Raw genomic sequence first — 27,353 nt, forward strand, 5'->3', positions numbered from 1 at the left:
CTCTAAGTTAGTGAGCTCTCAAAGACTAACTAAAGAGCCTCACTAACCACTAACAAGACACAAGCTAGCTCTCAAAACTAGTTACACTAAAGAGCTTAGCTACACTAGGAAAGTAAATGCAAGAGAGGTAGTGAGGTTTATACCACCATGGCAAGAGATAATCAATCAATCACAAAGAGAAACCGAAGACAAGATGACACAATGATTTATCCCTGAGGTTCACTTGCTTATCGGCAAGCTACATCCCCTGTTGTAGCGATTCATCCACTAGGAGGTTCACGCGCTAATAGGCATCACATGCCTAACCCACAATCGGATACCGCACAACCAATACAAGATGGGGATCCACAAGCTACGAGCAATCCACTAGAGTACCTTTTGGCTCTCCGCTAGGGAAAAGTCTAGAACCCCTCACAATCACCATGATTGGAGCCGAAGACAAGCACCTTTCACCACTCAACGATCCTTGTTGCACCAAGCCATCTAGGTTATGGCAACCACCAAGAGTAACAAGCAAAATCTACAGTGAAACACAATCACCAAGTGCCTCTAGATGCAATCATTCAAAGCAATGCACTTGGATGCTCTCCAATCTCACCAAATGATGAATCAATCAAGCTAGATGAGTGAGAGAGGAATGGCTGGACTCACTAGGGTGTATTCTCAATAGAAATGGCCAAGAGAGAGATCCATGGCCGGTTGCCATGTTTATATAGAGGGCCAAACAAAATAGAGCCATTGCCCCCTCACTACACTGAAACACAGGCTGACCGGACGCGCCGGTCAAACCTGACTGGACGCGCCGGTCAAACCTGACCGGATGCACGCCCCCAGCGTCCGGTCACGCGATGCGCGCCATGCGATCTCCGCGTTCAACCTCCGCCGCTGATCTCCAACTGGTCAAGTCCAACGCCTGCGTGATTAAGTGACGACTGGACGCAGCGTGCCGTGATCAGACGCGCCAACGCAGCGTCCGCTCGCACGTTCGCCCGAGCCACCACACCAACGACCGGACACACCGCTTCGCCACCTGACGCTATGCCCACGCGAAGTCAGGTCGAGTCCAGTAAGCATCCAGAGAGGAGAAATCACGACCGGACACGTTCGTTCCACGATTATCGGACGCAGCCCCAAGTCTGATCCTCTCTGGCTCCATGCCCAAACACCAGCACCGCCATGTCACCATACGTCAGCAATGACCGGATGTAGGCCCTGCGCGTCGGGTCCTACAGCCTCGCTAGCGTCCAGTCGAAAACCGTCGCCTGCGCTTTCACTGCGCCAACTGACCGGACGTAGGGTCAGGGTCCGGTCCAGCATCTGGTCCCTACGAGACACCTCCTCCACTTCACAAACTTCGTCACCCTTGCTCAAATATGCCAACCACCAAGTGTATCACCTTGTGCACATGTGTTAGCAACTTTTCACAAATATTTTCAAGGGTGTTAGCACCCACTAGAATCTAAATGCATATGCAATGAATTAGAGCATCTAGTGGCACTTTGATAACCGCATTTGACGACGAGTTTCACCCCTCTTAATAGTATGGCTATCTATCCTAAATACACTCACACCCACTTGGTATCTTGAGTGCCAAAACAAAAAGCTCCTATCAAATATACCTTTGCCTTGAGCCTTTTTATTTTTCTCTTTATTCTTTTTCAAGCTTTGAGCCACTTGATCATCACCATGGCCTCCACCATCATCATGATCATCATCCACTTGCTCCATCACTTGCATTAGTACTAACCTATCTCATGTACACTTAGAGCCAAAGGTTAGCACATAGGGTTTCATTAATTCACCAAGACTAAACTAGAGGTTTCAGCCCGCCAAAATATTTGCCATCGAATTTGGCATTTTATTGTCCATCCGCAGACTATTTTCAAGTGATTTTATCCTCGACCTCCGACTATAGATGAAAGCTTTGGATACGGATCCAAAGGGAGATGAATTCTTCAATTTGTGTTATTGTATTGTTCTTCCTCTCAATGTTCTAATATAATCCAAGTGTCCTTTGTAAATTCCTGTTGCACCGCCCTGTTATCCTCATTGTTGCAGGCAACTAATCATGTTTAGAAACTCTGATACAAATAAAGATTTGACATTCATTATGTACCAGAAAAAATAGATTAGATAAGATAGAATAGAAGCGGACTGCATGCTTGCAAGCCTGCAAATAGCTGAGCTTGGACAATTCTCGGTGAAATCACATTATCAGGCCCTAATCCATATTTAGAGGTGCCTGATTTAAATAAACGCTTATGGAAAATAAAAGCCCCTTTGAAGGTCAAGATTTTTTGTGGTATCTACGTAGAGCAATGCTTACAGAAGTTAATTTAGCGAAATGTAACCGGCAAGGTAGCAAAACATGTTGTTTTTGTCACAAAGAAGAGACAATTGGACACTTGTTCTTTGATTGTCGTTTCGCCCGAGCAGTTTGGTCAATAATTCAGGTGGCCTCATGTCTAGCTAAACCATGTAGTGTGTCAAATATGTTTGGCAATTGGATTGAAAGGGATTAGTAAAGATTTGAAGCCTTTAGTTCTACTAGGGACTGCCACCACCTGTTGGCCAATTTGGTTACGTAGGAATGATATAGTTTTTTTAAAACAAAAAAATATTCATCTCCTTTATAGGTTGTCTTGGTCATTTATTGGCTTCATACGTGAGCTATCCTCTAGAAGCTGGATATACAGGATTTGGTTGTGGCGTCTTTGCGGTATTGCCACATGTGGCCAAGGTTATCTTCTCACAGGCACATGAATAGTGTTCAAGTCTGCAGATTGATAGTCACCAGAGTGTGTGTGGTTTCCTCTTTTAATTGGTTGTGTGCTTCCGGCAAGGAGAGGCCGAAAGAATTATTTTAGACTTTGTATCAACTCTATGTAATGAGCTTTGAAAATTTAATAAAATCTTTCTTTATGAAAAAACTAAGTCTGGTCTAGGATAGTTATTCCTTAGTCTAGACTCACAGCTAACCGCAGCACAGGAAGCCTGCAAATACTCCGATACACAATACACAGACTGAGGTGGATACAAGTGCAGCTAAACGAACTCTTAAAGGAGTGTGGTCTTTATGTCACCTGGTCACAAAACAAGGCTGCCAATAAATCAGCCTGCAGGTAGAGGTAACCAAGCTATCATCAGTTCTAATCCAAGCAGTTTTTAACGATTGCAAATTGTAAAGAAAATAAATGAGAAAGACCAACCCAGCAAGGAGGCAGATTTTCTGTGCCGTGTTCTGAGTTTATCTTGATTCGAAAGAGAAGCATGGTGAGTTGGCATCTAAACTTCGTCCCTAACGGCTAACGAAACGATATATGGATTTTCGTTGATGTTCTATAATGGATTATCTTTTAGAGAACTTGACCATATAAAATGTATTTTATTAAAAGGGGACAGAATAATTCCGGCTACAACAAACCCAAGTAATCTGCGATGAGGTGCCAGACAATGGAGGCAAAGCTACAAAAGATAATTACCATAACTCAATCCAAGGTCATACTGATCAAAGCTGTTGAAAAAAATTCAGTGCGTTGAAAATCCAGTGAGCAATTTCACTGTCCAACAAAGTGCGATTTTTGGCTACAACATACTAAGACTTCGCCTGAGTAGTACCTAGAAATTCAGATTGCTGCTTGTTTGATCAGCTAAGAAGCGCCATAGGTGGATGCTTGTTTGGAATACATAGCACTGTACGTCAGTTAGTGATACTGATACCTCTAGCCAACATAATATTCCAAAAATACAGAGTTGCACGAGTAGAACCAAAACAAATATCAGAGTGAAATAATAGAATTCACACAGACGGGAGCTTGATTTTGAGAAAAAAAACGTTCCACTTCGTTTATGCAGGCTATCTTCGAGGGAGGATATTGGCTGCGTTTTTGGACATTGCTGTAGCGTGAGGATACAAGGGAGACCATCCCATCGGCGAGCATTGGAGGTCGTTGCTTTGAATATTTTTGCCAAGAATAGATGGACAAACAATAATAGAATTTGTTTTTGATTTTCCCTACTTTTGGTGTTCTCTTATTCATCCGATTGTAATCAATAGACAACTTTGTAAAAACTTGGCTGTGCGCATTCGCCGAGGCCAGAATTTTCCTTTATCAAAAAAAGAAAACAGACGGAAGCTGGATGGACAAGCTTCACTCAATAGCGCTCATGGTGTATTGGGCTGACCCAACTTTTCCAAGGACGCCTCTACTTAGATTCCTAGCGTCGATTGTAAGACTAAAATCTTCGCTTCAGGACTATTTAAGCATACCTTAAACAAGACATGTAGAATAGATATTCATAATAAAAATGGTTATTATGGTATGAACTAGGTTGTTTCAATTTCACATAAATTTTTTTAATTATATTATATGCTAATTAATCATACTTTTTCATGAAGACTTATGGAATAGTGACAATTGTACAAATAAAATTTTGCGAACCCTAGGCTAGTACCATATTTTTGTTAAGGGAAATACTAGCGCCCGGACATCCAGATATAAACAATTGATCCGGACGCTTCCGCTCTACCCGTCGCACCCAACGCTTCGTCCCTTTCGGATCCAGAGGCTTCCGTTGCGCTCCTTTCCTTTCGGATCCAGAGGCTTTCGCTCTACCAGTCCCACCCTAGCGCTCATCCCCTTCCGACTCCCTCCTTTCTCCTGTGATGCAATAATAAACCACGGTAATGGTGGTTGCGCTTCCTATAGCGCTTGCGGACACTGCACCTGGTCGTACGTGTGGGAGAAAGATGGAAAGAGAGACAAATGGATCAGATGTTAATCATTGCTTGCAGCATTACGAACAAAGGTTTGAAACATACTGAAACCTCATGTAACATCCCAAAAAAACTTGTTGCAACATCTTAAATCGACTGTTGCAACATCCAAAAAAAACATGTTGCAACATTAAAAAATAAATTGCAACATCTCAAATCGACTGGTGCAATGTGGGGGTCGCCGCTATAGTGCCACTGCAAGGCCCCAGGAGCGCACGTAGCAACTCCTCTTTAGGATCTTTGCGTTGAGTTACACACACATACCTAATACAAAGCATACCGAACAACTTGATCAGTTACACACTTAAGTCTCCGATGCTTAAGTTGAAACATTATTGACATTAACATAAGATTAAGACAAGAAACTACAGCTAACACTACCATTCTATTTAACTACTGCCTTCTACCTAGGTTACATCTCATTTCACTCTTCTCCTCATCGGAATACACGCAGCTTATCTTGGAGAACTTCCAAGGTTCACTAACCGTCGCACTCATTGGAGATAGTCCCGGAGGGAAACCTCAACGACCTGCAAAACAATTTAACGGCAACGCCATGAGTACATTTCATACTCGCAGGACTTAATTCCAACACATAGGTATTTAGTGGATGCACAAGTAATTTATCAGACATTTGTATTTTTGCAGAAAAGCAATGGTGTTTATTAAGAGTATGTCATGCTATGCTCCAACAATTAAAACAAGAGTAGTCATGTTATCGTATATAAATCAAGATGATCATATTCCATCAATTGCACTACCATGGGTATAGAAAGTAGGAACAATCGAATGATTCTGTCCCGAAGGACTTTAGGCTTTCAAACTCTACAGAGGTGTACAATTGTACTCACACGGAGACCGGGACAAACCACCATACACATGCTCGGGTAAGGGTTGCCTCACGTTCTCCAACCTTTCCCTAATCCAGCCCGAGTGTCCGACGAAAGGTTCGACTGGTGCTTGGTCAATGTCTCAGACATTCCCGACTGACGCCACTCCCTTGCCAGTTTCATGGATAAACCGGTCGCAATTAGTTACTTGGCTTGTCGACCCCATCCACGACATGTGGTCTGTATGGGTGCTTACTCGGACTCACGTATCCCAATAAACGGTCCTTAACTGCTCCACGAGCTACGTCGTTTGAGATCCCACACTCACAACTGACCTACTCCTCGCATGAGCGATAGTTACAAAGTAGTATCCGAGTTTATAACTTTTAGTGATATTGTTCCTTAGCCAGATTAGTAAAGTCAAGTTCTACCCTCATCAGTTTTAGTGATTAATTATACAAGTGTAGCATCCTACACGCGTGAGAATGAGTTCCCTTCTCATACTCGACTTCTACCATTGCTAAGTAACTAAGCAATAAGCAATTAAGCGTTTCCATTCCCATTGTTTAGATGAAAGGCTTCTTCTAGATTAATGAGTGACTCTAAGTGTAGAGTGAACAAGATTATTATCCAAAGCTACATGTGATGCATAACTTATAATAAAACTACATAAGTATCCAAAATAGGGTTTATAGTAGTGGGGTGCCTGCCTGCCTGACAGTGTTGTCGATTCCTGAAAATCCAGTTAGCAGTGACGGCTCACACACGATTCTCACAAGGCGAGATAACCGAACCTGAAAAGATAGGATCCAGTGATTGGAGATGGTTGCGCTATAGATAAAGACATTCAGAGTTGATTAGGAACTTAGAAAGAGACTCTAACTATGGCTCCACTATTGTACTATTAGTAGCTAAGCTCTCTAGGTAGCGGTTGGTCTTTTAGGTAGGTTATCTATACAGACTCACATTCTCAGTGACTGGCGGACACTCCACCCTAAGAGATGGATGCTCCGTTGTACCAGGTATTGGGGTGAGGTACCTCTGTTTAGCTCTGTACGGGTTAACGAATACTCCATGGAAGGTCACTGAGACTCCGGTAGGTTCAAGACTTAATCGGTTCTAGGGTTCTCTGCTTCTATTTGATGGCCTGGCCGGCTGACCGACGATCCGATATGAACTGGGTACTCTCGGGTTACTAGGTGACTATTCCTTATAATTCATCAGACGCTCTGCCGTGGGTGACGGACGCTCTAGTATGGGATGAGTGCTCTCAGATTCCCTGGCTGTGTACCTCTATAATTCAGCGGACATTCCGCCATGAGTGACAAACACTTTCACTGTGTCGCTCAAAAGGAACTTAAGCTATAGGTGACTAAGCTTTGGGAATGATGGACACTCCATCCTAGTGACAAACACTCCGTCAGTTGGGCGACATAACCTATGCTCTTGGGTTCTTGGGTGAAAGTCTTGGGTTCACTAGTGCAACTTAATGACTTACTAAATTAAGAGCAAATCCTAAAGATAAAGAGAGATTGTGCATGGCACCTTAGCTTGGGCTCTTGATGATTCCTTGTCATCAAGGTTGAAGATCCACACTTGCCATTCTTGCTTCCAAGCTAAAGAGAGATTTCTTACTTGGATTGCTTTCCATCAAGAGATCCTCATGATCCATTCATGCAAGAGAGAATACTTGAGTTAGGGTTTGATGATTGATCTCTAGATGATGAGAAGAAGGGATTCTTGAGCTAACCATGATATGAGAGATTGTGGAAGCCCAAGTGCTTGATCTAGATGCTGATCTTGCTGCCCTTTGCAATCTTGGTTCTCTTCTCCGCCTTCTTCCTCTTCACTTTCTCACTCTAGTTCATCCTTTCCTACTCTTGTTCTTCCTTCTAGAGAGAGAGTGTGTGTGAGGGAAATGAGAGGAGAGTGAGTGGAGTTGAGGTTCAGGTGTTGGGAAATATCTCCAACTCGTGCTGACATGTGGGCCATGTTCCCTTAATGGATAACAACTCATTTCCTACCCAATCTGTAGTCTATACACTATTATCGGATGGTCCGGAACACATGGCGGACTGTCCGGTAGTCTCTGGTTTCGTCTATCCAAACTTAAGAACCTGATCTCTCTGGCCTTGAGTCCATGTTTAGGCTTGCAATGACTTTGCTCATTTCTTTGGTGAACACAAATGCCTTAATCTAGATTCTTTGATTGGCGTCCTCCTTTGACGGTCGCTTGGTTGACTTGGTTGACCGATAGTTGACTCGTGTGTCGTCATGTAGTTGGTTACTAGGGCATAACATTCTTTGAGTTGGGTTGCTAAGGGTGTCTATGGAATCTTATGGGTCATGCCTCGGACATCCAAAAGTGAGAGCCTAGGGTGTAACGGACTCGGGTTGATACATGCAACATCCAAAAAACATGTTGCAACAGCTTAAATCGATAGTTGCAACATAAAAAAACATGTTACAACATCTCAAATCGACTATTGCAACATCCAAAAAAATATGTTGCAACATCTCAAATTGACTATTGCAACACTACAAAATCCATATGACATACTACAACATAATCCACCATAGAGTGCAGATCCGATTGCGCTTGACTCTGAAGGGGCCCGGACACCATGGAGGAGCTTGTTGCCAGCGAGGCCACACCTCGAGCGTGTAGTTCGTCGTCGAGAGACACCCGGCCATGGAGGATTTCATAGCTGAGAAACACCTCACCGTAGAGGTGTCTACTTAGACCCACTTTTCCACCATGGAGGCGGAAGGCGATCGGGTGCAGCGGCGAGGGAAGAACAAGGTTGGGCTCAGGCGGGCGGGGTCATGAGGGAGGAAAGCAGGCAATGAGGGAGTAAGGCAGCCGCATCGGGACGACGAGCAGTCGCGTCATCATTAGGGAGACAAGAAACTGTGTGATGGAGACGAGAAGCGGAGTGGGAGAGAAAGGTGAAGACGGTTGGGCCAGTGGCAGGCTGTATAAATTGTGGTCCAGTTAAAAAAGCGTCTGACATGAAGGAAACATATCGGGCACCCGTGTAGTAGCATTTCCGTTTTGTTAACAGTTTGGATCCCTTCATTTTAGAGGAATTGTAATCTACTTTATGGACGGGGGCTATTTGGTTTGAAATTTGACATTTCATAATTGTCTAAAGTTTAGATATAAGCATGTCTTCAATTGATGGGGTGAGAGGTAGAAATTAATTCTATAGATCTATGTGCTATGTTTATGCTATGCAACTTATAGCACGCTCTTCGTCTCATCCCGCTATAATAGAAGTGCAACACATGAGTATCTTCTCTACGTGACAAATATATTTCCCATGTAACCATATTAACTTGATTGATCCGTGTCTAAATTGTGATAATTAGAATCAATGTTAACCCCAAAGATCCAACACAGGGCTTATGATTATTTTTCTACCACGTCTGTCGTGGGAATTTGCACGGAGGATTCTTGAAGCTCTAATTAGACATTAAGATTAGTTCTATGAATGAGCGGGCTACCTTGCTAAGATAAGACGGGATAGAGGGGGTTGACTTCAAAACAATTTAATTTGGAATATCGGAGTAGACAAAAAATTTTGTTCACTTCTTACTGTCCTGATAAAAAAAAAATGCCCCGAGCTCTTTACAACCACTGTTGGGGTTCCGGAATCACACCACATCCTGGCCGGCCTACTTAGTACTTAGAATTACAACTAGAACACTACAAACCATGCAAGGTGCAGACATCCGAACGCAAGCCAAGTCTCCACACGAGTACCACCGGCGTTACGGCTGACGGAAGCAGCTGATGAGGTCACGGTGGCGACACCGCCGCTGCGGCTAACTACAGTACTGTTGCTCCAGACCAAGTGCTGCGTCGTGCGACGCCTGACGCTGTCACAGTCCGCGACGCCGGCGAGCGCAACGACGCCCTCGAGGCCTTCTTGCTTGGTGTCATAGCACAGCCCCTCGTTACCGCCGACGCGCAGCTTCTTGCCCAGCCTCCACATCATCTCCTTGCCGAACGGGATCGGCCCCACCAGCCGGTTGCCGTCGACGCGGAGCTCGCTCGCCCTCTCCAGCCGCCGGAAGCTCGCCGGTATGACGCCGGTGAACTGGTTATTGTCGAGCCGCAGCACCCGAAGCTTGCCCAGCTCCCCGATGGACTCCGGGATCGTCCCGGCCAAGCCCATTCCGGAGAGCACCAGCGTGGTCAGCGCCTTGAGCCCAGTGAAGAAGCCGTCGGGCACCGTCGTGAACTGCATCCGGTTGTCGCTAAGGATCAGGGACCGCAGCGACGCCAGCCGGCTGAGCGCGGCCGGGATCGGGCCGGACAGCGCGTTATGGCTGAGGTCCAGCAGCATGAGTTCGGACAGCTCGCCGAGCGCGTCGGGGATGGTGCCGGTGAGGCGGTTCTGGCTGAGGTCAATCTTGAGCAGAGAGCGGCACTGACCGAGGCTCCACGGCACGCCTCCCTGGAGCGCGTTGTGGCTGAGGTCCAGGATGCTGAGCCGCTGGAAGTCGAAGCGCGGCACCGGGCCGGCGAGACGGTTGTAGCTGAGGTCGAGCATCCGGAGGTGGGTCAGGGACTGGAGGGTGGGCGGGATGGCGGCGGTGAGCTGGTTGCCGTGGAGGTCGAGCACACGCAGCGCCCTGAGGTTCCCGAGTTCCGCCGGGATCGGGCCGACGTGGCCGTTCTGGCGGAGCACGAGGGAGCGGAACGACGCGGGGCCGAGGCGGCCGAGCAGGGCCGCGATCGGCTGCGGGTTGCCCGTGAAGCAGCGGTAGAAGAAGAGGGAGCGGAGGTGCGGGAGCGCGAGCACGGCGGGGGAGAGCGTGGCGGTCGCCGCGTCGCAGGCCGGGAAGGCCGTGTCGTCGGAGAGCGCGCCGAAGGCCAGCGACACGACGTGGTAGAAGTCGTGGCGGTCGGGCACGCACTCGATGCCGTGCCAGCGGCCCTGGCACACGTCCGGGATGCCCCACGCCCAGCCGTTGCCCGTGGCCGCCATCACCTCCTGCACGGCGCGCTGCTCGGCCGGGTCGGTGCGCGCCCGGTCCGAGAACCCCGGCTGCGGCGCGTCCACCAGCGCCGCTGCCGACGTGTCCGGCACCACCACCGTGAACTCGGCGCGGCAGCACGGCGGCGGCCGGACGGCTACGGCCAGCGCCACCACGACCATGATCAACGACCATGCAGGAAGCACCGAAGCCATCGCAACAACGTGCGTAAAAGTTGCAGCGGAGGCACACGTACAGAAATGGCGCGCGGGGGTTACTGCTGGAGAGACGTGGCGACGGCAGGAGTGGCAGAGGCCGCAGGTTTTATAGTGTCAGAGGAGCAGAGAGACGCGACGCAGAGCGGGCATTGAATTCAGAGCCCGGACGGGGGGGGGGGGGGGGGGGGGGGGGGGGGGGCAGTCACGGGATGGGCCCGAAGGGGAGTGAATGAACTGAGGATTTGCCTGCATTCAATTGGTTTCACGGGAAATCGGGACGAAACAATATTCTGCTTCCATCATCAATGGGATGGGACACCTCGCCATCGAGCGTTCAGCTGCTAAATCCGTCGATCGTGTATTACTGTAAATGTACTGTATGGTTTGGCTGAAGAGGACCAACGTTTTAGTTTAGCAGCTTTGCTTGCTCCATGAGACCGTAAGGGCTCTTGAGTCTTGATTGGCTGATCCGACCTTGCAATCTGAAGTTGATCTGGCTGGCCAACATACGGAGATGATGCTGAGCCATAAGACAATGCTACGTCGGACATGATATGAATGGATATCGACATCATAAATATACGATTTTAGTATTTGAATGCAGATACAATATTAGATGTTGAATATTCGGACTTAGGTATAGGCGGATCTAAATCTCTCTAAACGATTCGGACTCAGAAGCAGTTAGAAAATATCCGTACCATTTGCCTAAATCCAATTTGGTGGATGATTTCTCGTTTCCAAACGAGCGAACACTCTTCATCATACTCCTTCTCGTGTTCTCATGTAAGGCTTCTTGGCGGTGTTTTCGGACCACCGACGAGTAAATTTGTATTTGCGCGTCTGGCTCGGATGGTGTTCTCGGAGGACACAAGGGTTTATACTGCTTTGGGCAGAACATCCCTACGTCTAGTTCGTCGCTGCTCATGTTACCGGCACTTGGTTTTTGCAGTAGAGATTACAAACAGGCGAGAGAGGAAGAGGATCCCAAGTCTCTAGTGGAAGGAAGTTAACGGATGTTGAGAGCTCGCTTGTCGCTCAACCATGGGGTCGTGTCATGCTCTTGTGTTCGGATCCCCTTACATGGGGCGTCCTGCTTCCCCTTTTATAGGCGAAGGAAAAACGTGGGTTACAGACGAGGAAAAGGAGAAGAACGAGAGAGAGAAAAAGGCTTCCAGGGTTGCCGGGTCCTTCTTTCCTTCATGCGGGTCCCGCCGATCCTGTAGATATCAATAGGGATGGCTCCATGTCGTGGCCCTGTTCATCACTAGCGTCATGCACAGGCGTCAGCTGCCGGTCATGGTGCTCCACTCCGTCCCGGTGGACTGTCGTGGTGAACTGACGCGCTTCTCAGCGTCTGTATGAGGATTAGGTAGAACAGCACCGGCACGCCCGACGTTGTTCTTGATGTGAATCCCCAGGTATGGCTCATCGTGGCCTCTTCCCTGGCATCAGAGTTTTGACCCAGGCCCATACGCTTGGACCTGTAGTGGTTGGCGGACGGTATGGGTCCCCGTCGGACGAGACGGAACCCGCGTCCTCGAGGTCGGGTGAGACGGAACCTGCATCCTGGGGGTCAGGCGAGACGGAGCCCGTGACCTTGGACAAGACGGAACCCGCGTCCTTGGGTCAAGCGAGACGGATCCCGTGGCCTTAAGGTCGGGCGAGACGGAGCCCGCGACCTTGGGCGAGATGAAACCCGCATCCTTGGGGTCAGGCGAGGCGGAGCCCGCACCTAAGGGGTCAGACAAGACGGAGCTCGTGGCCTTGGGTGAGATGGAACCCGCGTCCTTGGGGTCAGGCGAGATGGAGCCCACACCTAAGGGGTTAGGCAAGACGGATCCCGCGGCTTCGAGGTTGGGCTGAGACGGAGCCCGCGGCCTTGGGGTCGGTCGAGACCTTTTCATACGTCTCAAGTCATCTAGGGAAGTCAGCTTGGGCGCTAACTTTCTTGCTTTGTGTATCCCTAATATCGATACCCGATAGTAACCCTCGAGCCTGCAGGAGGAGTAGAATACTCCTTTGGAGGCTTTTCCGGACGGGAGGACTCTAAGGGCCTTGGCCTTCTTTTTATATCCCAGCGGCGTGTCCTGGTAGGACGGTGATTCCCTTTTGTCGCGATCGGTCTTCTTAGGGGTCATGTAACCATAGGATTCGGGAGGTCAGAAAGATTTTTCTTGATTCCGATCCCCTAGGATCCTGATCGGTCCGCCGTCGTACTATGACCGTGTGTTCGGTCTCCTTGCATGTCCAACTTCCGTTGAGCCTCCGCGCGTAGCAGGGGTCTGATCGAGGGTTGGCTCGTCTTTGTGATTATCATCCCTCAAGCGTTTTTTTCGATAAAACGGAGGAGCTGAGTCGTGCCATGTTTTTCCTCGATGGACAAAACATGGTGCTTGGTGAGCTTTTAATGGGCTAGTTCGAGTGGGGGCCTGGCTTTTGGTTCATGGGGCTCCAGCATAGGTCAGCTAGGTGACCGACTCTAGATTCTCAGTGGCCAATCCATATAGTTCTCGGGTCCGTTCGACGGGTCCCAAGGGCTCGTTGCCTTTCTTTGAGGAAAAACCATGGACTAGAAACCGACCAAGACTCAAACGTGGGTCGGGATGCCTATGGTGCTCGTGCACCTGGGTATAGGCCACTAGTGGGCCTATCCCTTTCCACCCCTCACTCTAAGGACGCCCAGGAGGGGCTGTGAACCCGTCGGAGAGCCAGCCTTCGAACTTCTAGGCCCGAATGGGCCGTAGGAGCATTTTCAACTCTGTATTCCTCCTTACCTACGATGGTTCTTGGCCCATCGACCGGGCAAACCGTCATCCGGCGTGTCCTTCGAGGGCACGGCCAGAGATAGTGTGTGCATGATCTTTGGAGGGAGGTGACATGACGCGGCACAGCAGGCGCGTGAACCTAGGCGGATGGTTTGCCTTCCCGCCTCGCTCCGTCCTATAAATAGCGGCCTCTCCCTTCATGTTTCTATACACCAAAACCACAGCTTTACCTTCTCTGTTTCTCCGCTGCCGCCATTCAGATCTGTCGTGCTTGCTAATCTGCTGCCGGAGCCCTAGATTTGTAGCTTTCGTTTCTCCGCCACCGCCTTTGCTTCTCCGCAGCAGCCTCCATCCTCCATGGATTCGTGGTACCGCTTTGATGTTACCCATGCGTGCATGGATGGCATCATCAAGCGTGGTCTTCTCCGTGGGAGTACCGATGCAACGAAGTGGCTTGTGCCCGACCGTGAGGATGCGCCAGCGTCGCCTGACGATAACATCATCTCCTTCGCTCCCTTCCATAAGCATGGACTCATGGTTCCTCCCTATCCCATTCTTCTAGGGTCTGCTACACCACTATTAGATCGAGCTACAACACTTGAACCCCAACGGGATCCAGCACATCGTGGCCTTCATCAGCGATGTGCGAGGGGTACCTAGGGATCGAGCCCCACTTCGAGCTATGGAGATATTTCTTCTCCATCTCCTTGATCAAGAAGAAGGAGAGAGGCTGGGAGACCCCGGTGCCGATGGGATGCGCAGGCATCCACCTCTGGGGGCAGCGGGTGGGCGAGTACATGCCCTGCCAGCTCTCCAAATCCAATAAGGGGTGGCACTCGCATTGGTTCTACCTGAAGAACGATCCTACTGCTCCCTTGCTAGTCTTCTCTGGGTGCCTGGTCGAAGAGGTACCACCATCATGGCTGTGGGGGCCACCCGTCAAGGAGAAGAAGAGCATGCGCGACCTCATCGAGGGCATTGCGTTCCTAAAGAATTTTTGTGGTGAACTGACTATCATTTCCCTTGCAGCATCGGAGGATGTGGGGCTCTCCTGCGGCTCGCTCCGAAAAAAGATCCTTCTCCGGCAAACGCGCCAGGAGCCGACTGGTGCCGCGCCGGTAATGAGTCTGAGTGGCGTTGGGGCGGCCACGTCATCGACCGGGGAAGCGTAGCCGATGGCTGCGTCCACGGGAGAGCAAGCGGAGGAGGGTGCGTCTAGGGCACCCGTGGCGGGCGTGGCAGTGGCCGGTTGTGTCCTCGACGTCGCAGGCGGAGGCGGCACGGCCAAAGCCCTGATTCGTGCAAGTGGCCGTGTCTGCGGCGGGGCGGACAGAAGGGGGCACACCCGGGGCATACTTTGTGGGTGTGGCGATAGGGCAGGGCTTCGTGTCCGTGTCCGTGTCCTTAGGGTCGGGCGAGACCTTTTAATACGTCTCGAGCCATCCAGGGATGTTAGCGTGGACGACGCTAACTTCCTTGCTTTGGATATATCCCTAATATCGATACCCGACACTTCCGTTGTTCTCTGTCTCTCCCTTGCCTCTTCCTATTAGGTGGAACGGAGGCAGCTGAGCCGTTCAAGTCGGACTTGCAAGTGCTCGCACGCTAGCATAGTTGCGTGCATCTTTTTCCTTTTTTTTTATTTTCTACTTTTTCCTTTATCTTTTTATTTTTATATACACTAACCTATCTATTTTACATGATCATATATGTATTCAGATAGTAGTTGTAGACGTAATATAAAACAGTGCACCATGTTTTTTTTCTTTTTCACCATTTTTCTCTCTTCTTTCACTTTTTCTCTTCTTCCAATCTAATCGAATCTTATGATCACAAATCTAACAAATCTACAAAAGTTATGATGAGAAGTTGTGGTGATAATTTGTCACGTAAAAAGTTATGTACATAAGTTGAGAGCATAACTTTATAAATTTCTAAAAATGAAAAGTTATGAAAAAAATTTAAAAAAAAAGAAAAGTCAATGAAAATTATGATGACAAATTGTGATGATAAGTTGTTCCGTAAAAAGTTATGCACATAATTCGTGTGTACAACTTGTAACTTCCAAAAATGAAAAGTTATGGAAATATTTTCTCAACAAAAAAAATTATGCTAAAAATTTATGATGATAAGTTGTTACGTAATAAGTTACGCACATCACTTATATGTATAATTTTATAAATTTCCAAAAAAAAGATGCAGTAATGAGTTTTTTAGAAAAGAAAAGTAGCGGGCACTGAGAAAATGATCGCTGATTTTGGAACCAGGGCTCGTTCGCTAATTAGTGGAGCCGTACCATTTACATCCCTACCAAATTGTCATTTTCTATGGAGTACTTGTGCATACTGGCTTCAAGAGGGTCAGGACGCCAAGGCGTACACTGGAACGGATTTTTACCGTTGGCGATGGAGCCAGTGAAACTATAGGCCCCGTTTCACTGGTCTGAATTTTGGCTGAAAGCTGGCTGAAAAAATACTGTTCTGGCTGAATTATTGTGAGAGAAAAATACTATTCCGGCTGAAAAAAACAAGCCGAATATGGGGTAAGCCGAACAGGGTCATAGCGTTTGCAAGCTAGCACTCCTACTCCGTACTAACGGTGCCGTGTCAAAGTTGCGTTAATTGTAGGGATCGGTAGGTAGTACTTCGTATCGTCAGCCTTTTCGGCTGGGGCTGAAACGATCGTATACGATCGTAGGATTATTACTACTGGTCAGTTTAGTGCGAAAGAAAAATACTATTTGAACTGAAAATTTACGATCGTTTACGATCCAAACGAACAGGTTGTATAGTGTCACCCGTGTCAGGCTGTCACTGCATTGATGCTGTCAGGTCGACAGCGTTTTTCTTTTTCCTTCTCGCATTATTGCCATTTACCCAGCGTGTTGTTAAGCTACAATTGTTACCGGTGCAGGGACATTTAAAGATCGGAGTTACTGAAGGTTCAAAAAGATTTACAGAATGCAAAATTCATTTTCCAGCTTTCCTCCAAGCTCTGCAGAGTACAAACCCATAAGTTCACCAGTTATTTCGACTGCGCCCCTGACCGGTTGCAGGCTCTCGTCTTTGTCCTCACTTGCTCTAATGTTGCTTGCAGTTCCAACTACAGAGGGCCTTGTTGCGTACTAGGCTCAATAACGAAGACAAACAGAAGTGCAAATTTGCCAGCCCAAGGGCCTCCACGTGCTGCAGATTCACCAAAGTGGGCTCCGTTACGGACACAATACAAGGCCCAAAAGGCCTCCTGATCCAAAGTGCGGTAAGTGCTGGAGTCCTAGCACGATTCATGGAAAAAATGCATGCACTTGGGCTTGGGTGACGAGGTCTCTCATTTCAGTATCATACATGTATGTACACAGGCACCTCGTTAATTGGAAATACGGCATGCTGCCAACGAACGGACCAGTCAGGCACTCAGCCTCTGACGAAATTCATTAATCCACAACCAAACCTTGTGCTGGGGCTCTGTACCTGACCAGCTGAAGCAGTGAAGCTTGTCACATTCAGCCTACAGACTACAGTCACGCTCGACGAATGATAGGAACAATCACCAAGCTCAAGGTTTGACTCAGATCTCAGCTGGATCGCAAAAGGCAAACGTGACGCATGTCCACATACATACATCCGAGAGTGAAATACAACTAGTGCCAGAATATACGCAGGAGGAAACTGCAGTCACCGGCGGCGCACGCTGCAAGTTGTAGTGAATTCCTCCGTGAACGGATAATCACACAACACTAGTGGAGACACGCTCTTCGTCGAGTGCTCGGCGCTTTACCAAGTGTCAAAACACGGGTACTCGATAAAGAGGCAGTTTATCGAGTGTCGCACTCGACAAAACCAGCTCTTGGCAAAGGCCGTCTTTGTCGAGTGTCAAACACTCGGCAAAGAGGGACACTCGGCAAATGTCCTATTTGCCGAGTGTCAGACACTCGGCAAAGAATAACCCTCGGCAAAATACCTCAGCCGACGTCGGTGGCCCCTCCGTCATCCTTTGTCGAGTGCTGGCCGTTAGCACTCGGCAAACGTGCTGTCTTTGCCGAGTGCTGCAAGTCTGGCACTCGACAAAGAGGTTCCTTTGCCGAGTGCCAATTTCGATACTCGACAAAGTTTTTTTTTTTAAATTTTTTCTGTGGCATTTATACAGTACCTTGAAGTGCATGTTCCAATTTGAAACTTTTCTATGACTTTTTGGTATATTTGTTTAATTGTTTTATGTTTACTTGAATTTTTCTCGAAAAAAGTAAATTTGAATGCATGAAATATTAGAATTTAGCGATTCAAAAAATGGTATTCATGTTTTTGAGTGTATTTTGAGGCCATGTGCAGGGACATTCGTGAAATTTTGAACATCTGTTTCACGAAACATGACAACCAACTTGTTAAACAAGTGTTTTTTAATTATATAAAATGCAAACGAAGTCCAAAAATCACGAAACTTGTCAAGGTGTCATGTCATCGCATGTAGAGGTTGTGGTAAAAAATTTAGAAGTTTTCAAGCAAGTTGTGACGTACGATGCCTAAAATCCAGACATCTCCACATGTGATCACGAGGAGACTCGCGACAGGTGTTTGCAGATGTCTGGTGTACCTCACCATCAGGGCAGCCGTAGCCTCAACAAATATGCAAAGGCATATGTAAGTCTCCGCCATTGCTCTAATCTAGCCGCGCTCAATTCTGCATCATTTCTAACCATATGTTGTTGTCTTTCTCGTAGTCGGATGCACACGATAGCCAGCCAGTTGGTCAACTCAAAGGCATATGCTTTGGCTCACATGGGCAAGGCGACGGCCGACATCGAGTACGACCCAGATGCCCCGGTTGAGGTGTACACCAACTCCAACGTCCACACCCGCCTCTCTTCGTACACGGAGGCGGCAAGGTTAGTCCATGGGCCCGGCTACGATCCTAGAACCGAGGAGCACCTTGATTCTCAGCTCGTGATGAGGGTGGGGCAAGGCAAGAAGCATGGGTGGTTCTGGATTGGCGACGGCGTCCTCGATACGGCCTCTACTCCTCCTCTCCACCAGCTCCGAGCATCGAGCACGAGCTCAAGCGTGCCCATACGCCAACGGCCGACCGCGGTGTCGGCACTCCAAGTAAGCATTCCTATTTCATTCGTTGTTCTTTGACTTTTACATACCTTACCTATGCATTATTGAAACATTGGGGTCAAATGTTGCAGGCCCAGGTGCAGAAATTGTAGGCTGAGCGGGAGGTCGAGCGGCGAAGGCTACAGGCTTTGGAGGCCAGCGAGAGCAAGATCAGCGGCAGATGTTCGAGATGATCAAGTTCATGTAGCAAATTGGCCAGCAACAAGGTTGGGCGATCCCACAGACACTGCTTGCTCCAGATCCACCTCCACAACGTCCTGATTCTACCCCGGTGAGTATAAGTACGAAGTTTTACTTTCTATGCTGAAACTTAGAGAAACCTAGTGAAACCTAGAGAAACCTAGTGGTGGTGGTGGTGGTCATGGTGGTGTGGTGGTCATGGTGGTGGTGGTGGTGTGGTGTTGGTGGTGGTGGTCACGGTGTTTGTGGTGCTCATGGTGGTGGTGGTGGTGGTCATGATGGTGATGTGGTGGTGTTGGTGGTGAAGTGTTGGTGATGGCGGTGATGTGGCGGTGGTGGTGGTAGTAGCGGATATTTATCTCTTCTCTTGTCGCTCACGTGCAATCTCTTCTATTTTGTGCAGCATCAATCGGGGACGGCGTCGAACCACCTCGGCGCCCGGATCGCACTTTGGGCCATCCCAACCCGAACCGTCGCCGTGAGCTTCAAATGGCAGCCGTTGTGATATATAATGCACTTGTGAACTTTGTGAACTATGCTTGTATGTTTGGAACTTTGGACTTGGGAAGTCGAGATTGTGATACTTGTATGCTATATTTGTGTTTGTGTTGGATTGTGATATACATTTGTATTATATATATATTTGTGTTATATATATATATATATATATATATATATATATATATATATATATATATATGATGTATATCTTGTTTGCAACGATGGAAGACTAAAAACAAAAAAAAATTAAATTTTTTCACTTCTTTGTCGAGTGTCATGAACTAGGAATCTGGGACACTGAGCTTCCCCAGCGCGTTCGGCTGGCTGGACGGCGGGGCTGGGGCTGGGGCGCGCACTCACACGGGCACTGTTCGGCTGAACAGTGTTTTCAGACAGAACAGTATTTTTCTCTCATAACAATCAGCCGGAACAGTATTTTGGCTTATTTTTCAGTTCTGCCGAACAGCCGGCCCAACTTTGCCGAGTGCCATAGTCAAGGCACTCGGCAAAGAAAATTAAAAAAAACAAACTACTCTGCCGAGTGCCTACCTACAGCACTCGGCAAAGAAAATCCAAAAAGAAAAAAGAAAACAAGCTTTGCCGAGTGTCAGATACAGGCACTTGGCAAAGCAATTTTTTAAAAAAAATAAAAAATACATTTTTTTGTCGAGTGCCGACGCGTGGCACTCGGTAAAGGGGCCGTCACCGTGGCCTGGCCATCACAGCGGCTTTTCTTTGCCAAGTGCCGTCGTGGCACTCGGAAAATCTTTTGCCAAGTGCCTGACATACGGCACTCGGCAAAGAAGTCTTTACTGTGAGGGGATATGTCGACAGCTATTTACCGAGTACAGTTTTATCAAATGCAAAGTCTTCTTTACCCGGTACAATTGCACTCCCAAAGCAAGCAATCTCCCGTAGTGCAACCGAAGCGTCCTGCAAGGTCCCTGACCCTGACGCTGACCCTGTACTGTACCGCGCCGACCGGAGGTCATCATCTCTATCTTGGAGCCGTCCGCCGCAACGCTACCACTACCAGCCGCAAACAATCAGAACGCTACCTGAACCGGGCGAGGTTTCCACAGGAATTCGGCTGTTTCAACGCACTGGGCGGGAGGCGTCGCGGAGCATGAAAGCCAGTGGACAGTCCAGTCACGGCCATCCCTCTCGCGTCTCGGTGGTGACGTCTCGAAAGGCATGGCATGCATGGAGCATGCTGCTGCGTGCTGTTGATTCTGCTGTGTGTGTGGCTGTCGGTCACTGTCCGTTTCTTGGCAGAACAGAAGAAAGAAACCCGCCAAAGTCAGCAAACACATGATCTCCAGTGATCCACTCATGGGCCAAGCTAGCCTCGCAGAACGGCAAAAGGCAGTGCGCGGAGTGCCCCACACAGGTGAAGGTCCAATCTTTAAAGGCCAGAACATGTTCAAGGTTTATTCTTACTTAAGTTCACACCACTTTTATATATATATATATATATATATATATATATATATATATATATATATATATATATATGTGTGTGTGTGTGTGTAGATATACAAACTAATTAATCAATCTACTAGTAGTAGGAGTACTGTTTTTTCCTCATGCTATACCCTCATCATCACTAAAATGGTCCAAGGATACCCGTGTGCGCCTTCGTGTGTCCGATCATTCATTCCAACCACGCCGACCAACTGCTGCAACAACAGCTTTAGGCCGATCGATGCATGCGTGCCTGCACACTTGCTCATCGGGGACCTCTCCTTCGTAATGCAGTAGAACCCAAAAAAGATTCGCTATGTACAAATAGCTAAGGGATGTAGCAGCTATACATGAGAATGAGACCGCGACCGGGCGGCTCCTAGTCACGGCTCGGCTCGGGATTTGGCGGTCGTCACGGACGGGTCGGTCTCGGTGTCGCCGGAGTCGGACTGCGCCACCGTCTTGGAGTTGGAGAGGGAGAAGACGAGCTCCTTCATGTCGGAGCTGGACGAGCGAAAGTGCGCCAGGATCTTGCTGAACTTGGGCTTCTTCCGTGTGATGGCGATGGACACGTCGTTGGGGAAGAGGTCCCTGAGCACGAAGGCGTGGAACACCGTGGTCACCAGCAGCCCGGCGACGGTGACGGTGGAGATGCCCGAGAGCCCGATGGAGAGCGCCCGGGTCAGCACGTTGGTCACCTCCGTCGCGTACGCGATGGTCGCCACGGACGCGCCTGTCATCGGGAACGTGTACGCCCACCACGCCAGCGAGAAGCGGAAACCCCGGAAGAAGTTGATGCGCACCGCCTGCGATGCGAGGGATATCATCATCATCAACATCGAACGGCAAATGTGCTAGCTACGTGGTGGATGCGTCACGACGAACCGGAGTACGACGTACCAGTGACATGTAGAGGAAGAGCGCGATGAAGTAGGCGATCCGGGCGCCGGCGTCGAACTGGCCGTTGATCTTGGCCCAGGCCATGGACGCCACGCTCGGGGCGGCGACGAAGAGGAAGAACACGGGGTGGAGCTCCTTGGGCAGCGTCACGTTGGTGGGGAGCCGCTGGTAGAGCGTCACGAAGAGCACCATGTAGTGCGCCAGCCCGACGGCGAAGAAGAAGATGGGGCCCTCGCGGAGGCCCATCTTGGCGCCCAGCAGCGCGCCCACGAAGTTGCCGACGATGGAGAGGTGGTTGGACGGGTTGGCCACCTTGGACAGCCGGCGCTGCCCGCCGGACATCCACTGCCCGTAGATCTTGAGCTCCAGGCAGAAGATGGGCGCCATCACCGCGTACCACACGCCGTGGTGCATCTCCGCCACCAGCCGCGGCGCGCCCAGCACCAGGAACAGGCACGCGATCCACGGCGCGAAGAAGAAGTTGGCGCGGACCGGGTGGTAGAACTCGCGCCGCACCGCCTCGAAGTAGAACACCACCTTGAGCAGGTAGATGACGGACACCAGCAGCATCAGCGCCAGCGCCGCGTACCACAGCACGTGGTTCACCACGGGGCTCACGTGCAGGAACGCCGTCGGCGGCGCCGACGCCAGCGTCTTCCACAGGATGGCCTGGCTGCTCACGCCCAGGCACATACCGAACGCACTGATGGGGAACCGCAGCAGGAATGGCCACTTCTCGTCTTTCGGCAGCACCGGCACCTCCGTGGCCTGCAACACACGAAAGCTTGTGTTACTTGTTTATCAAAATGAACGGGAAAAAAGCGCTTGATGATTAGTGCTTACCCTGAGCGTGTCGAGCTCGGGTCCTTCCAAGGCGTCGAAGTAGCGGTCGGCGGCGGGGACCTGGTCGGTCTCCTCCTCGGAGATCTTCGAGTCCGGGGATATGCCGTCGACGGGCTCCTGCGGGCGGCCGCGCAGGTTGGACAGCTGGCGCTCGAGGCGGCCGGAGAAGGTCTTGAACGGGTCGAACCGCTTGTCGCGCGTGCTGCTGCCGTCGCCCCGCCGTGACTCGTCGACGACGTTCTTGGACGACGACGGGTGCAGGTTCAGGATGGGCTGCGAGTGGAACCGCGTCTGCTTGATCAGCCGCGGCGAGTGCACGGCCTCCGGCACCTGCTGCTCCTCTACCGCCACCGGGTGGTGGTGGGCGTCGTCGGCCGGCGCCACGCGCGCGTGATCGTGATCCGCGCACATGAACTGCGACAGGTGGAACCCGGACGGCGACGCCGGCATGCTAAGCGAGACGGAGTACGGGACGCGCGCGTCGTCGTCGTCGTCGTAGGCTCTCGCGGGAGCGACGACGACGCGTGGCGGTGGCGCGCTCGCCGGCGCAGCAGCAGGGATGCGGATGACAATGTCCTTGGTGGTGGTTCCCGCGCCCTGCTGCAGCTCCTCCACCTTGTCATCCAGCTCGTCCAGGGAGGCGGTGGCGTCGTCGGCGCCGACGACGCAGTCGAAGCCCGCGATGGTCTGCGACGGAACCTTGATCAGGAGCGCCGGGAGCGCGTCGTCTTCTCTCGACGACAGCTCCGTGTTCAGCCCGGCCATCTGCACGTCCTTGCTGCCGATGAACTCCATCGTACCGAAACTCAAGGCACCTGCAGCACACAAAGTCACAAACACCATTTATGAGATGCCTGTCCACGACAGGTGCATGTGTCGTCAAATCCAAGAATAGCGGGAGGAAGAAGAAAGAACATCAAGCTAGTATCGCAATACCAGATCCACCAATTCGGCCGAAGCACGGCTCGGCAATCCCGTACGGATCGGATCATTCGATCGATCTAGTCTAGTAGTACGAAACTCACTCCTAGCGGTGCTCACCTTACCTTGCTTTTCACTACGTAAAATTCCAGCGGTTTCTGGACTCTAGTAATGAGCAAGCAACCGGGGTTGGGTTCCCTACGCGTGAAGCAGGCCGCTGAAAGAAACTGCTGCAGCTCGGCGGAGCTCGAGGGCGGCCGATTTTATAGGAGGCAGCAGGCAAGGCAGGTGGGCACCCCTTTTGGGCGCGGAGAGGAAGGAGACCGCCCCATACGAAAGTGCCATTAGCTGAGGCTTAGAAGGTCTCAAAGAATTAGTAAATTAGTTTTCTGATGACTATGAAGTCTATGTTAATAAAGAAATTCAAATGAAGGGTGATCCCACCTTATTTGAAGAAGCCATGAGAATCGTTTACTCGTTTAAATGGTAAGAAGCTATGAAAGTTAAAATGAATTCGATGAATACCAACGATGTTTAGGACTTATAAGTAATTTCTAATGGAGTCAAAACAGTAGGCTGTTAATAGGTCTACAAGATAAAATGTGACTCCAAAGGAAATGTAGAAAGATATAAAGTTGAAATGAATTCAATGAATACCAACGATGTTTGGGACTTAGAAGTAATTCCTAATAAAAGCAAAACAGTAGACTGTTAATGGGTCTATAAGACAAAATGTGACTCTAAAGGGAATGTAAAAAGACATAAAGCACGACTTGTGGCAATATGCTTTACGCAAAGAGAATGAATAGATTACAACGAGAATTTTTCTCCAGTCTTATGTAAGGGTTCTTTTAGAATCATAATGGTATTAATGGCACATTACGATTTAGAGTTACATTAGATGGATATAAAGACGACATTCCTCAACGGGGATTTATATGAAAACGATTACATGGCACAATCCAAAAGGTTTTGTCGTGGAAGAAAAGAACATATGGGATGCGACCTGTAGAAATCTATTTAAGGGTTAAATGTAAGTCTCTAGACAGTAGTATTTGAAGTTGATGAAAACAATAAGAAAATTTGGATTTTTAAAGAAAATTAGAAGGACAATAGCATTTATGCGAAGTTCAAGAATAGAAAATTTATTTTCCACATCCTGTGAATAGATGATATTCTACTCACTAGTAGTGATGTTAATATGATATTGGAGAAGAAGAAGTTTTGTCCTCAAGTTTCAATGTGAATGATCTTGGTAAAGCGTCATTGGTCCTAGGAATCGAAATTCATCGAGATATAAAAAATAGGGTATTTGGACTATCGCAAAGATATACTTAGAAAAGATTCTAAAGAAATAAAGTATATACATGCGAGTAAACCTACGCCTGCTCCTATAGTCAAGGGTAATAGATTTGGGAAATTAAGTGTTCCAGGAATCGATATGAGATCGATCAAACGAATATGGTTTCATATGCTTCAGCTGTTGAAAGCTTAATGAGTGTATAAGTACAAGTAAGAACTTACCCTGACGTAGTTTACGTATTCGGGATATTTTGGCAGAAGTCCAGTTCAGATATAGATCACTGAAATGGAGTTGAGAATGTCTTGCAATTATACAAAGTATCATAGGTCTCATGCTGAGTAAGAAAGAGCAAGTACTCTCAAATAGTTGATGGTACAAATGTTAAGTCTTGGCGAGATATGTAGTAAAATCCACAGTAGTTGCTAACACTCACAGTTGGAGTATTATTATGGAAAAGCTCCAAAGAAACAGTTATGGTGTCATCAGTGATGCATACCATAGTATAGCTTGACATGAGGCTTAAGGAACAGGCAAAAAATGTTAAGTGAATTTGTACCCGGATTTACCAATGGTAGACAACATCAATAACCATTTAAAGTAAGTTAACTCTTAAGACAACAGGTCAAGTGTGCTGCTAAACGCATTGACACTAAGTTATATGTTATAAAGGAGAAAATCCAGAATCATTTTGAAAGCATTGAGCACATAAGTATCGAGTAAGTACTTGCGGATCCGCTTACCGAAGAATAACAATCCAGTGCGTTCAGAGAACACACAGTCGACATGGGTTTGCAGGAAAGCCTATGATTTCTGGATACTAAGGGCCTAGTTGAGTATCTGTTTCAAAACAGAGAGGTGCATTTGTAGCTGTTAAATCTAATGGCAACTGACCGTGACGATGAGGCACGCTTTATGCACTGATTTGTGATGGAATTGGAAAAGAAAAAAGGAAGTTAAGTTTAAGTCATAAGGTGAGATTAATGGGGAGAATGTTAGGTTGATTTCCACCAATTGGTCGGCCAATTGGGCCCTTGATCCACGCCCTGATCGGGGGCGCTTAGCCTTTCTACTGGCTGATGGGCCCCATCACGCAGCGCCATAAAAGGACGGTGGGGGTTGGGACACAAGGCACGAGATTCACCGCAGCCGCCAACCCCATCGTGATGTCCTAACCTCTGTCCGATCTAGAGAGGGGGTGCTGCCAGCGACGGAAAGCGCCATCGTCGCCTCTACGCCATGCCGGACTCCCCGACTTCTACTACTCCGACACCATCCGGGACGACTACGCCATGGACGGCTCGTCATCCTCCAAAACAGACGGTCGGATGCTCCTACATCTCTCTCTATCTCTTCTCTGTCTCTCACTCCCGTAGCAAGTTTTAGGTTTAATTTGATTTAACGGTCCTCCTATCTGCACCTAATTGGTACCTAAGTTCACAGTGACGTCCATGGGATCGATGCGTCACGACTGTAGGTGGTTTTGTACGCTTCTCCTGGCCTCCTCTGTTGCAGGAGTCGCAGTCTCCAAGGATTGTTAAACGCTGGGGCTAGCAGTGAGTGTCCTAGTGCACACAAACCAGTAAACATAACTACGTACTGCTACAACAGGCAGGCTACAGGGGGCACGTCGCCGTCCACCGCGGCGAGGCAGCGACTGACGTGTGCCTGTCCAGTCCACTGACGGATTGGACCGCCCCCAGGTGTGACCCGCACAAATCTTGCCTGGACTCGATCCAGCCACAGGCCACAGCCCACAGCCATGAGCCATGGAATGCATGCTAGCTATTCCGTCCTTGTTCATGACGTACGACGCTCCTATACAGCCATGAAACCATGCAACAACGGACAGTCGGACACGGAACTCACCAGGACAGCCGTTCAGCTGCTAAGGTTATTTTTCCCTCTAAAAGCTGAAACTTTGTCTAAGTTTCTATGGATGGACATGGACTTGTATCTGCATACTGCTCCTTTTCTCTCTAGCGAAAACTCAAACCGATTGAACACATGCATGCCATGTTACCATGCAGAAATTACACACGCAGACGACAGATGCATGCTCATCTCCAAGACCTCAATACCTTGGCGTTTCAGGTCACCAGTTGAGCAGCGTGGCTCCACGGTGGCCTCCGCTCGAGGTTTCAAGCAGCTGGACGGAGTTGGCAGGGGAAGTCGAGTAGACGCGGCGAGAGATATGATGACTGATGAGAGGATAGCTACCACTAGCAGCAGCAGCGGCCAGCAACCTGCTAGCTTCGCTGCTAGCACCGGCCGAGTGGAAGGAAGCTAGTAGGAACGAGCTGCTTTGCTAATGACGACCTTGCCTGGAGAGTAGTGGGAGGTATATATATAGACGGCAAGCAGGCCAAGGAGTTAGTTGCCGAGTGCTGTATTCCTTTTTTTTTTCTTAAAGTAAAAACGAAAAATGGGATTCGACGGAAATGGCTCCGCTGTCCGCTGCCATGGAGGACAGGGGTGGAACTCGCTGGGAAATACTACTTCTACCGTGCCAGAAAGGTAGCGAGTCAAACGTACCGTGCTCTGGGTCTTC

The 27,353-nt window shown here is 48.9% G+C and overlaps 2 protein-coding genes across 5 annotated transcripts; both read right to left on the bottom strand.

Moving 5' to 3' along the window:
• Positions 1–9,308: 9,308 nt before the first annotated feature.
• LOC136460777 (protein TOO MANY MOUTHS-like) lies at positions 9,309–10,808 on the bottom strand. The gene has a single exon (XM_066460351.1). The coding sequence runs from the start codon at positions 10,806–10,808 to the stop codon at positions 9,309–9,311; it is 1,500 nt and encodes a 499-aa protein (XP_066316448.1).
• Positions 10,809–21,094: 10,286 nt separating this feature from the next.
• Positions 21,095–27,107, bottom strand: LOC136456254 (S-type anion channel SLAH2-like). 4 transcript variants are annotated; one of them, XM_066456055.1, is made up of 5 exons: positions 26,884–27,107; positions 25,027–25,085; positions 22,582–23,396; positions 21,739–22,506; positions 21,095–21,644 (listed from the first exon to the last, which is right to left on the bottom strand). In XM_066456055.1, exons 3-5 carry the CDS (start codon positions 23,374–23,376, stop codon positions 21,222–21,224), a joined length of 1,986 nt encoding a protein of 661 aa, XP_066312152.1. In that variant the 5' UTR covers positions 23,377–23,396; positions 25,027–25,085; positions 26,884–27,107; the 3' UTR covers positions 21,095–21,221. The 4 variants fall into 4 exon arrangements, with proteins under 4 accessions (XP_066312152.1, XP_066312151.1, XP_066312153.1 ...); XM_066456054.1 differs by lacking the exon at positions 25,027–25,085; XM_066456056.1 differs by lacking the exons at positions 25,027–25,085; positions 26,884–27,107 and adding an exon at positions 23,518–24,947.
• Between the last annotated feature and the right edge of the window lie 246 nt (positions 27,108–27,353).

The sequence above is a fragment of the Miscanthus floridulus genome, chromosome 6 (assembly GCF_019320115.1).
Source record: "Miscanthus floridulus cultivar M001 chromosome 6, ASM1932011v1, whole genome shotgun sequence".
Classification (NCBI taxonomy): Eukaryota; Viridiplantae; Streptophyta; class Magnoliopsida; order Poales; family Poaceae; genus Miscanthus; species Miscanthus floridulus.

Coding starts and splice junctions, on each gene's coding strand:
- LOC136460777 (XM_066460351.1), bottom strand. CDS start 10,808: ATGGCTTCGGTGCTTCCTGCATGGTCGTTGATCATGGTCGTGGTGGCG.
- LOC136456254 (XM_066456054.1), bottom strand. CDS start 23,376: ATGGAGTTCATCGGCAGCAAGGACGTGCAGATGGCCGGGCTGAACACG. Junction 22,507..22,581: donor CCGAGCTCGACACGCTCAGG/GTAAGCACTAAT, acceptor CGTGTGTTGCAG/GCCACGGAGGTGCCGGTGCT. Junction 21,645..21,738: donor TCTTCCTCTACATGTCACTG/GTACGTCGTACT, acceptor CTCGCATCGCAG/GCGGTGCGCATCAACTTCTT.